Here is a 13,410-nt window from a genome sequence, read left to right on the forward strand (position 1 = left end):
GTTGAAAGAATGCCTTCAGTATATTGTCTCCAGCTAAAATAATCATCGGACTTTAAATGCATTTTTTCGTATGCTGTCGAAACATAAAATGATAAAACAACTATTTTGGAGAGGCCGTACACAAAAGTGTGTTTTTAAACTGATTTAAAAATGGGTACCACATGTATCAGTCATTAGAAGGAAATCCCGTACTACCTTGCTTTAAATTTTAACTTACCTATAACCAATTGAGCTAATAAAAAAACATGTAATTGTATTTTACTTCCATTAAGAAAACCTAGTGTCCATCTGTCAAAATTTGAACTGTCTATTGTTGTTTTGCTGAACTTATTTTCTTTTAGTTAGCCTTTTATTGAATAACATGTTCGATATGTAAGTTATATTTTACAATATTTGGTGTTTCATTTTCAAAGCGTACCGAATCCGAATGCTCTGAGAACACAGATTTATAACTTCATTTTAAGTGGAGTGAATAAAAGTGTTATTTTACATATAAACGAAACAATAATAGAAAATTCAATCCATGAAATTGTATTTATCACGAACAACCAAATGTTGTTAATTATTAGCCATAAAGTCAGTGGTAAATATAAAGGATGTGACGTTTAATATCCAATCTATTAATAGTTCTTGTTCAAATCATTAAACAGTCAGGGAAGAGATCTGACTAAGTTCATCTTACGATCTTGTTTGTTTGTTTGTTTGTTTGTTTTTAATTATGCACAAAGCTACACAAGGGCTATCTGTGCTCTGCCCACCACGGGTATCGAAACCCGGTTTCTAGCGTTGTAAGTCCGCAGACATACCGCTGTGCCACTGGAGGGCTCATCTTACGAAGAAAAAGACGTAAATAAATCTATTTCTTTTTTTTTTACACAAATAGTAATGATACTGTAAAATAAATATAATTAAGTTTTGTATCATTTAACCCTACAAGACTGTTAGTTATTACTTCTGCTCTCGAGAAAAAGAGTATGCTACAGTTCTAAAAGGAAAATTGTCTGATGTACTCGCATTTTTATGTAAGAAAGAGATGCGATTAAGATATTGAAATGGAAGTTTGAAGAAATAATAATATAAATGTACACACACGCTGCACGCACATGTAAATTGATGCCTAAAATTTTTTCGTTTTAATATCATAACTGTATAGTTTTTTTATAAGTTTTCTCAGGAAGGGGCTTTAAAGACATTATAACATTAGGACAATATGTTATTGAAACATTGACCATAAAGTTATAGCCATCAAAATCTCTTTCAGATATATACTTGGGTATTATTTGTGTTAAATGTTCCTTAAATAGAAATGTTGGAAGTAGAATTTGTTGAATATTTATGTTACGTGTTTTTCTTTTGCCAATTTTGTAGCCGCTATTTTGCCGAGAATTGTATTTATAATGTTCTTCACAACAGAAAACAATCACAAATCAATAATTTCCTTCTTTCTGAACGATTTATTTACAAAGCAAGATAACCGGACAATATTTACATATGACTTCGAAACATGACTCTTTTGATATAAATATACATGGAAAATCAATTAAGTAGCTTGTAATTTACGCCTTTCTTTATTATCTCATTACACTTACTTTTATGAAATACGAAAATCCCTAAATTTCCTTTTCCCTTTCCCCTTTTCAGTTTGAGCATCAGCTTCGAATAACAACTGAGCCTTTCACAACGCTGGAATCAATTAATAATTGAAAATGTTAAAACAACAGCTATAATGTATTGGTTTCTAAACTCTAGTGAACCCTAAGCAGCTAACCCTGACATACATATATATGTGGTTATGACATAGTAATGGTTGACATGGCACTTAATTAGAATAATATTCCTATACTTTGATAAGAGCATTGATTCTACGTTTCAAAACTATATATAAATTAAATAAAACACTGAATATAATATATACACATTAAATGTTTACACACACAATTTACCCTCAATGACTGTAGATTTATGTATTGACACCAGTTTACATGCATACATGAATACAAGTTTGCATTCCACTATAAATTTTTCTAAGCGCTAAGCCTAAACTTCTGAAGCAAAATGCACGTCCTTTTCTGTTTGCTTACTTTATTCTAACCACTTGATCGTTTTCAGTTTCAGTAAATAGTGTCTAGTGATTAATCCAAGATACCAAAGGCTTACAGCAAACAAATGTAGCGGGAAACATTAGTGGTCAAAGACTGGAAATGTTCTGTTTTTTTTCTCTTGTTTGTCGGCGTGCCTACCTACGTTTAATATCAATAGAGTTGCTCATTGAGCGTAATTATGCTTATGCATTCTGCTCACCTTGGTCTCGAACGTTCCGGATTATTTTGAAGAGTCGTCAGAGACAATGTCTTGGGATTTTGTAGAAGTGTCACTGGAGGCGGAATCGATTCTCATCGGAGGTGAGCAAGATGTGTAGGTTACCGCAGGAAGAGTCCCAAACATCGTACGTTCGGCGTGAAGGCCCGGGAACTGGAAGGCCGGTTGAAGTCCTGATTTTAGCGGAAGAGATGGCATAGAAAATGGGATCGATGTATGCATCGTTCCTGACAGCGTAGAGATGGTGTGGGGTAAAGGTATTGTACTTGGCGGCTTAGGATGGATTGCCATGGTCATGTTGAGAAGGTGGGGAAAATTTCTTGAATGCAGTCCAGCTGATACAAAGGGAAAGTCCGTCGAGGAGATAGGAGAGGTCCAAGACGCTGCCGAAACACACGGAAGGGAGCAAGGAAACGCCGGCAGAAAATTTGGTAATACGGGTTGATGAACAACCGGTGCAAGACCTTGATAGGATGATGGATGTCCAGGAACTTTGTAGTCGGGAGCGATCAAATTCTCGATTGTAAACGGTTGTTTGTCAATCGTCCTCGATGAGTCTGTACAGAAAGGCTGTAGGTGTGACGGCGCCGCGGCCAGAGCTGCGAGCCGAAGTTTCGCTTGTTCTTGAACAGCGTTATGTGTGTCATTCTCTAGTTGTTTCAGTTCGGCAAAAGCGGCTGCCGTGGCATGCCTCAGTGAACGGGGCAACTTGAATCTCTTTCGACGTCGGAGAAAACTGCCGTTCTCAAACATATCTCCACATCCAGGGTGCAGGGCCCAATAGCTGCCCTTCCCCGGTCGGTCGGGTCGCCTGGGGATCTTAATGAAACAGTCATTGAACGAAAGGTTGTGCCGTAAAGAGTTCTGCCACCTTTGTGTGTTTTTACGATAATAAGGAAATCTGTCCATAATAAATTTGTAGATGTCGCTTAGTGTTAACATTTTTTCTGGCGAGTTCTGAATTGCCATGAAAGTCAGAGAAATGTAGGAATATGGAGGCTTTTGATCTCCATAAGTGCTTCTGCCCGGGCGAGGCATTTTCACCCTAGAGCCCCTTGATCTGTAGAGATTTTCGGAAGAAAAGACTATCCAACGCTCACTTCGTTACTTTTGGTCTTTCTTGACCAGAGATTTGCTGATAAAGCGTTCCATTGGTCGCGTCAATATGGCGGCTTCCACAAAGGCTTGCTGCACAAACAAGGGGTGACCCCGAGTGCGTGACTTCAACACCTCGCTCAGCTACCACGCGCGTTTGGCCTGATGGCAGCAATACAATTGATGCAGGCAAAACAGGTTCAGAAACACCTATCTAGACACTCAAGAAGTCTTAGCCACGCTTCTTCTAATGAAAGCAAACCCTTAAAACAGAGGCGGGTCCATTTCAGCCAATCGGTTTTCCCAAAGGACTGTCAATCTGACAATGGGGTGTTATCATGGGCACGCACGCTCACTGTAAGGGCGCTCCTCACCAGGAGACATAATGCAAAGAACTATTCTCAAAATGTAAGTACCAATGTTTAGATTCTGTAGCGGCTGCGAGTGTTTTTCAGGGTAGCTTGTCTATTATACAGAGCCGTTTTTCGCTTCTCCCTCCTGCGAATTAGATGCGGTCCTGCTTGCACCTCTCTTTCCCCGTTGATAACACTCAGGAAGGTGATAGCTTTTGATTCGGTCATCCTGTGGGCAAAACCTTCTACGACTAAGCCTTTTCACTTCCCAACAACTGAGTATAAATACTTACCTCAATGCAGTACAAGGGGCAACAACAATTGTGTATAGGGAAATGGAATAGCTCTATTGTTAGTCGGCTGGCTTTTTGTGACTTTCGCCACGACACCAACACCGGTGAAAGATAAATTATGCTCTGGGAAATTTTCTGGTTCCCCGGTTTGAGTGGATTGGGTCAATACGCATTGAGTTAGCTTCCACCGCAAATTCACACTTAACAGTAATCTTTATGCTGCTGCCAGTAAAACTCAATACGTTCTTCAACAATTCTTGTGTAAAAGTTTTTGAGGGTAAAATTCTATACAGATTCTATCAAAATGTAAAAGGTTCTTTAATAATTTCTGTTTCAAGTGGTTTATCTCCTTCTTAAGGATAGGTGACAACAAGGGTTACTATAAAGGCAAAATTTTGTAAGGATTAAACACACTATTCCAATACATCGGCACGCGTTTGATTTAAATATATTTTTGAGTTTTCAGCAACACATGACTAAGAAAGAAAAGCAATATAATAATAATAATAATACAATTCTCTACTTATTTATTCGTCAATCAAACATTAAACATGGGAGAAATATACTGCTTTGTATAGAAATGTAAGTTCATTTAATTTTACATATGTATATATAACCATGTCCATAATTATGTGAAACACACAAAACCAGTTGTGTCCTGGTGGTGTAGCAAACTTGTATTTATTTTCAACAGTTGTCGCTGCTGTATTTTTAGAGCAAAGTTACATAGTGGACTATCTGCGGGGAATCGAACCTCAGATTATAGGGTTGTAAGTTAGGAGATTTACTACCGGGGAGCAATTACAATAGTAAAACACTATGAATTTCATTTCAATCAGTGTACACAGTGCCATTACTTCAATATCTAAAAATTTTAAACCGAAATTGCTTAGTTGTTCAAAGACTATTAACATTTAACGAGAATTAAGCGTTATTCACAGAGTAGCAGAAACATAAAATACTTGTAGTGTCATATATCACAAATGTTCTTGAACTTAAAGGTCTACAATGCAACAGAAAGGTATATGCTTTGGAAGACAAGAATATATGGACTTCAAATAGAAAAATAGCACTAATCAGGAAAAAAAAACAACAACGTTAAAATACACACAAGCGGTAAATGTATGTTTTACAAAGTATAATGAAGTTCACATTGGTTAAAATGTACAGCAAATTTTCATTGGCTTGAATATTGACCAATCACGTCTACTTTTATAATTTTATTTGTAATTTTCTCAGTGTATTTCTTAGTATACCTTACAATGATATGTTTTAAATAAGGTGTTATAGAGAAGTAGTTTAAATGTTTTATTATTTTCCTTCTGTCACAGGTTAATGTTCACTATGAAAGTTTGTTTTATAAAGGAGCCATGCGTGACCAAATGGTTAGCGTCTCGTACTGTGTATCTGCGAATCTAGCATCGCAAACAACAAAAACGAAATGGATGCGTTATAAGTGTAAAGGTTAAATCCCACTATTCGGTCAGACAGTACTAATACAAGAGATGGCGATGGTTGTTTTTGATTTAGGCACCCGCCTTCCTCCTAGTCTATCAATTCCAAATTAGGGACGACTGAGTATCTCTGCCCGAATACCTGATAACAAACAATTAAACTTGTTACATAATGACTAACATTAAAAATTCATGAAATAAATTATACTAGTAAACCGTTATTACTAAAAAAAATATTTATTGTTATTTTTACGTGATTTAAAAACGTTTTATTGACAGTTTTTCAACACTGGAGTAATCACGCTTGTTAAGAGTAGAAATGTAACCGAGATACGTTCATTTTTAGTAATTTCTGCATGGAAAGTATCTGATAAAAAATGCAAAGGTTGTAAGACTTCGTACTGAGAGGTAATTTTCTGTTTTTGATGTCCCTCGGTGGGACAGCGGTACGTTTACGGACTTGCAACGCTAGAATCCGTAGTTCAATTCCCCGCGGTAGAAGCAGCAAAAAACCCAATGTGACTTTACCCTAAAACAAACAAACAAACACCCTTTTTTATGCTCTGTTTTTGATGTCCCTCGGTGGGACAGCGGTACGTTTACGGACTTACAACGCTAGAATCCGAAGTTCAATTCCCCAATGTGACTTTGCCCTAAAACAAACAAACAAACAAACACCCTTTTTTACGCTTAACGAAGTAATCCTTATACATATTAAAATTAAAGGATATTAATGTGGGTATTATCATGCTGTCTTGAAGATTCTGACCTTATCGTCTTTACTTTCTTTACAGCTTTCATGATTAAAATAAATAATTATACATAAACATGCGTCACTAAGCATACATTTTATTTTTATATCTGAGAACAAACAGATAGATGGGCAGAAATTAATATGGATAAGTCGATAAGGTTTAAACTGTACAGACAGTTCCACTAAATTTCTAATTAGAGGTTGTTTGTTTCAGAATGTCGATCAAAACTACTGAGGGATATGTGTACAGAGCCACCCCTAACTGTGAGCTGATAGACCAGAGAGAAAGAAGACAACTAGTGAACAGCACCCATTGCCAGCTCTTGATCTAATCTTCCTTGATTTGACCGTTACTCCTATAGCACACCTACAGCTCCAGTATGTTAAGTGCGATTTTGTCGCAATGGACAAGAACCATGAATCCTCGAATACAAAGACTGAAATTGGCCATGATCGGTCCCACTAGACAGAGAAATTGGTATGTGTATTACAGTTAGCTTGTCAGTAAATTCTTCGTGTTAAACTAGTCATGCATTGCTTTAGTTTGTTGGTTCGAGTGGAAGACATAAGATTTAGAACCTTCAATAAACAGCGTGTTTGTTTGAAGTTAAGCACAAAGCTACACAATGGGCTATCTGTGATTTATCAACCACGGGTATCAAAACTCGGTTTCTAGCGTAATAAGTCCGCAGACACACCGCTGTGCCACTGGGGGGCTCAATAAATAGAACACGTAAACCTAACGGAATGAGTTACCGTCTATACACATAATATTCAAACAAAGAAAATATTAGTACACGTATTTATATGTTTGTTATTTTTTGCTGCATATCTAATGAATAAGAAGTGTACAGGTTAATGTTACAGTAAATATTTTAACAAACACATTTAAAGGGTACAGAAGCATGCGGGTCAAGAGGTACATTTTTATGCCTAGAATAAAATGTTGTAAGTTGCATATTTTTATATCTTCCGTCACTTGACTTGTTGCAAATGTCCAATATTTATCTTCAATCTAAATGCAGCAGAATTATGCATTTCAAAGTGAATAATCTGTAGAGTTTATATAAACATTAGTGCACGAGCATTATACTGGTTGTCTTCTGTTTCAAGTGAGCACATGATTATCGATTGAGATTTAAAGAAAAACCACGATTAAGCCTACTGTATAAGCTATTGCATATTTCAAACATGTATAGGCGCTATTTCAAAAAGTTCAGTCACACAAACAGATATGTTTATATTGACGAGAATATATACGTGCACTCAATATAAATATATATATTATAAATTCTAAATCAACATTTATAAAACATAAAAAAACGTTTAAATATATTTGATTAGAACAAGTACAAAATGCAAAAACAAATTATCTCTAAATTCACTTCATTGAAATATAAAGGCAGTATAGTTTGAATTTAAATATATTTACTGATGATTAAAATCTTAAGAAAGTCCAGAATTTGGGAAATTCTTATTTTTAAAATTGAAGATGAGGAATGATGTTTACATAAAGTGAATGAAAAGGTGTCGGTTTTGTTCACATAGAATGTACATAACCTTATTCTAGTCTTGAACGAATAACGTGTATTATTTCGGCTTGGCCCCCCCAGTGGCACAGCGGTTTGTCTTACAACACTAGAATCCGGGTTTCGATACCCATGGTGGGCAGAGCACAGATAGCCCATTGTGTAGCTTTGTGCTTAATTACAAATAAACAAATATTTCAGCTTGTGCACGACTGCTTACTTTGTACACACCACATTACAAGAAAACCGATGATCTTCTGCTAGTAATTTTTATTTGATGAACATTTTCAATAACTTAACTTGTAGCTGAAAACTTACCGTTGGGTATCATGCCATAGCAAAGAACTTTTGAATGTCGTAAACGCCAGATAAAAACTATCTACACGACAAAAACTCGAAGATAATGGCAGATAATTCCGTTTGTTTCCAAATGGGGTTGTGGAATGAAGTGATTAGAAAACCTGTAGTATCCAAAATAAAATACAAAAAAAAAAAAACCTTCTAATAAGCATATGTATGCAATCACAGTTGACTGATAGATCTAGTGGTATGTTTCCAATACTTTGAGGATGACCTAGTAGTTAGTGTGCTATACTGTGGATCGGAGGGTTCCATTGCTCGTTACCATAAAAACATCGCGCTCGGCTTTTTGGGACTATGGGTTCGTTCTAAGAGTGACAGTAAAATCCAACTATTCGATTACATAATATAAAATATGAAGTATATATAAATATAAAATATACAGTAGCTCAAGAGTTAGCGGTGGGGCTTTGACTATCCGCTTTCTCTATAGTTTATCAGCTCAAAATTGGAGGAGGCTAGCGCAGGTTAGGTTAGGTTAGATTGTGTAGCTTTGCGCGAATATCCGAAAAAACAAACAAATTCTAATATTTCATGTCTACTATTGGAATATGATACTAATTAACTAGCATTTGTATTCGTGGATGCTCAAATACTTCAAAACTATTAAGTCTTAGAATATTACTGCGACTGAAAACCTGACTGTTACCTTTATGATGGCCCGGCATGGCCAGGTGGTTAAGGCACTCGACTCGCAATCTGAGGGTCGCGGGTTCGAATCCCCGTCACACCAAACATGTTCGCCCTTTCAGCCATGGTGGCGTTATAATGTGACGGTCAATCCCACTATTCGTTGGTAAAAAGAGTAGCCTAAGAGTTGGCGGTGATGACTAGCTGTCTTCCCTCTAGTCTTACACTGCTAAATTAGGGACGGCTAGCGTAGATAGCCCTCGTGTAGCTTTGCGCGAAATTAAAAAACAACAAACAAATCTTTATGATAAATGTATCTTGATTGCAGTGTGCATTTCTGAGTTTCAGTTCAAGACAGTAGGTGCCGTTAACGTCATTGCTTAAACTTTAACCACATTTTGTTTTATGACTTCGAAAAATGTCCGAGGTATAGACGTAAAATTTCATTCCCACAGTGCAGATACTGAAGAAGGATCTCTATTATACTGTAAGTGTCAATACAAATTATATATATAGTGTGTAAATTGAGTTGATAACTACTACATCTCAAGAATGTATCTTTATTTGCTCATTCTTCCAATATTATAGCTTTATCAGGAGCCATTGATATTATACAGATTCCCTAATCCAGTTAAAACTGAATTGGAACACCGTCATGAGGTATTTAAACACTAATACACGTGTCTAAAAGGTTCGATTATATGGAAAATATCAAACATTCTTGAATTTGAATTATTCAAATAAACCGAGCCAACAATGCTAAGTAAACAATATAGGTATACGAGCAGGAAAACTGTTAAAATATTCATATTTGTATCTATGAGTATGTTCACAGATACCTGTATTCTTATTTTCTATTATATCAATACATACACTTTTTTTCAGTGTTTATATACATATTTATAAACTATTGTGAAAGTGTACAGAGACTTTGTTAAATTCAAACATATTAAAATCTTAAGAATTCGATCAATATATCTAAACTGGAAACTAAGCTTATATTTGTTCATTTTAGGTTTATTTTTCGTGATTAAATGGATTCTTTAATCTTTCGATCTGTTGTTGTTGTTGTTGTTTTTCAAGTTAAGCACAAAGCTACACAATGGGCTATCTGTGCTCTGCCCACCACGGCTATCGAAACCCGGATTCTAGCGTTGTAAGTCTGCAGACATATCGCTGTGCTATTGGGGGGGGGGCTTTCGATCTGATTTTTCCGATTTTATCTGTTTAAGATATCTCATGTTCTTTACTATAACGTTCAGCAACAGTATTATTATTATATATGTTTTGCATGTCACATTTATATATATTAAGATATTCTGTCACGCATTCGGGTCGACATGTTTCTCCTATATATACGGACTAGAGCATCTGCCAAACAACATTCTTACAATGACATCGATCATGACTCCATATTTAACTGCTATACACTTATGTTTTAAACATGATATTTCTTTTGTATATTCTGAATATTTTATTTGTAATTTAAGGACGATTCCTGATTTTTGTACTATTTTAATAGGTAAGCCTGATGTTCTAATTATTCACTTCAGTTTTGTGGTGATATTATCGCTTATACGGAGAATCACCCATGCAACCTGACCTTTAAATGTGCGTTTCCTATTTCCATGGTTCAAGGGAACATGTCTGTTTTTTTTTCCTATCAAAATATCTTATGTTTTGTATATATTCCTGTAGGTAAGCATTTTTTTAAAAGAATTATCAATTTCCCTAGCCTCCTCCCACACTTCCCTAATTACATGTTTTATCCATCCGACGAAGATAACCAATAACTGCACCTCTTTATATTACAGGGGATGATATCAATCGAAATGGAAATAAATAGCTTTATAAAAATACCAATAATGATCTCCCTATCCTTAACAGGAATGATAGTATTTAAAAACGGCAAATTTCCGCCTAGTATGGCATATGTAAGTGTCAGTTTTATTAACATATAAACTATATTCGAAAACTCATGGGAACTAAATGATTCTGAATTAATATTCCATACATTAAATATATATCATCTATGAATTTGTACCACATTGATGGTCTTATATTTCTTCCCATTTTCCAAGAATTAAGTGAGTTTGTTCAAGTATGTGCAAATGTTCATTTTATGACTATTCAAGAACGTGGAAATAACACAAGCAGACAACATCTTATCAAATGTTAAGATCTGATCTAAAAAGTCATAGTTTTTCTAGAACGAAAGATTAAAGATTTGATATTAATCAAGACAAAAATAAGCCTAAAATGAACAAGTATAATAGTTGGCCTCTAGTGTAGGGATGTTAATTGTATTCTTTAGATTTTAACAAAGATACATTCATGAGGTATAGTACGTAGGTCATTATTTTATTTACATGGATATAAATGTCTATTAACAAACTTCAGCTTGCATTAAAAAGTTAAGAGTGTGAGTTGATATTTATTTATTTAGTAAAAGACTGGAATGTCAGGTGGCATCTGTTGTGGTTTGTTTTGTTTTGAATTTCGTGCAAAGCTACACGAGGGCTATCTGCGCTAGCTGTCCCTAATTTAGCAGTGTAAGACTAGAGGGAAGGCAGATAGTCATCCCCACCCACCGCTAACTCTTGGGTTACTCTTTTACCAACGAATAGTGGGACTGGCCGTAACATTATAACGCCCCCCACGGCTGAAAGGGCTAGCATGTTTGGTGGGACGGGGATTCAAACCCGCAGATTGCGAGTCGAGCACACTAACCAGCTGGTCATGCCGGCCCGAGTGCAGAGAGAGAGAAGAAAAAAAAGCCAATTCTAGCCTAATCTATTTTTCTCGGAAAAAGGAGGAGGTCAAAATTTAGTGTATGTAACTGAATAGAAACAACACTAGTATATATATTATTATCTGAAGATGAAGGGATCTAGTAAAAAAATGACGAGTAGGAAAATTGGGATTTCTTTGTTGATGTTTTCACAAACCTGTTAGCAAGAGCGAAACTCTTGTTATAGACCTCGTTTGAACGAAGAGCCTGATATACTGCTTACAACTGTGAATACAAATTATTACACAATCCATGGCCAGGTGGATAAGGCGCTCGACTTTCTTCTTATTCTCGTTCGAATCCCCGTCCCACCAAACATGCTCGCCCCTTCAGCCGGGGGGGGGCGTTATAATGTGACGGTCAATCCCACTATTTGTTGGTAAAAGAGTAGCCCAAGAGTTGGCGGTGGGTGGTGATGACTAGCTGCCTTCCCTCTAGTCTTACACTGCTAAATTAGGGACGGCTAGCGCAGATAGTCCTCGTGTAGCTTTGCGCGAAATTCAAAAACAAACAATTACACAATCTTAAACACCATGCAGCTAACCAAGCGTTTCGCTTTTACCCAAAATCTTTCTTAGCTGATTTTCTAATACTAGTACATGCGTTTTCTATGCCTTTAGGTTTTCTATAACTCATTTGTAAAGAAAAATACATAATTGTTCGTTATAAAAGGTATATTTGTACACATTTCAGAAGGTATTTGTTTGGCTAAAAACATTTATAAGGTTTTCAAGCGGTGTTTACTTTTTTTAATGAGATATAGCTTCTAACTTCAAAGGAAATATATTTCGTATCAACTCTTGCTGCCCTGAAGAAAGCATTAACACAAACATACACGCATACAACAAAACCCCTGTAGATATCTACAAAACGGTAGGTTGTATCGGTTTCCGTCTGTGATAACTACAATTATTTTACCTTTGGAAGTCAATCGAGCAATCACTGCACTTTAGAACAACTTTTTAAAGAATGGAGAACCGTTTGTATTGTAGAAGCCTGAAACTTGTCGTGCTACTTATTTATGCCCCGAGTAACAAATCTAACACTACGAATTAAATACAGGATATTACATGTGTCTGCCTGGACCTACAAAGTCTTTGATTGCTGCATGCAGACAAACTTGCCTGGTGTAGATCTGTTGACAATGTATATTCTCAGCACAGTCGCGTTAACCTCGCAGGTGTACAGAAGCTATCACAACGCCTCGCCTGGCAGACATCGCAACCGCTCACGTATCGTTATTGTTGTCGTTATGTCCGTCTGTAGTTGAGAACTGCTTATAACAGATATTGGACTTACTGATTATTGCCCAAATGAGGGTGTTCTCTTTTTCTTACAGTTTATGAGACCATAGTAATTCATATAAACTGGCTTGAAAACAAGAATACGTCTTTTCTTTATATGTATCGCTTTTGATTTTGAAGCGCTAACAACTTAATAATCATCTGTTTGAATGCACAGATTAACCCTAAGCTGGAAATGTCACCATGTTTATCCACAGATTACTGACGCTGTCACACACTAGAAAAAGCTGCTAAAGTAACGAGTGAACGTCGAATGGATGGACTTCAACAAAATTTATTAGCAGATTTTCCTCTTCTGTAATAGTCTTATCTACGAATAAACAGGGAGAAAAAGAAAGACATACATATAAATACGATTACATGTCTATCGTTATATGAATCTGTTTTATGTTTAACTAGGATGTGGTTATATTTAGTTCACATTAAAAATTCGTTGTAAATAGATGTTTGATATGACAAACATCTATCTATATGATATTTGTTGAAGATATTAGTAACAGTAAAGTTAGTAATATATATATATATATA

The 13,410-nt window shown here is 35.9% G+C and overlaps 1 protein-coding gene across 1 annotated transcript; it reads right to left on the reverse strand.

The window, feature by feature from the left end:
* Window positions 1-1,466: 1,466 nt before the first annotated feature.
* On the reverse strand, window positions 1,467-3,558 carry LOC106459110 (forkhead box protein B1-like). The gene has a single exon (XM_013918697.2). It carries the CDS (start codon window positions 3,355-3,357, stop codon window positions 2,323-2,325), a length of 1,035 nt encoding a protein of 344 aa, XP_013774151.1. The 5' UTR covers window positions 3,358-3,558; the 3' UTR covers window positions 1,467-2,322.
* Window positions 3,559-13,410: the final 9,852 nt, after the last annotated feature.

Source organism: Limulus polyphemus, unplaced genomic scaffold (assembly GCF_000517525.1).
Source record: "Limulus polyphemus unplaced genomic scaffold, Limulus_polyphemus-2.1.2 Scaffold560, whole genome shotgun sequence".
NCBI lineage: Eukaryota > Metazoa > Arthropoda > Merostomata > Xiphosura > Limulidae > Limulus > Limulus polyphemus.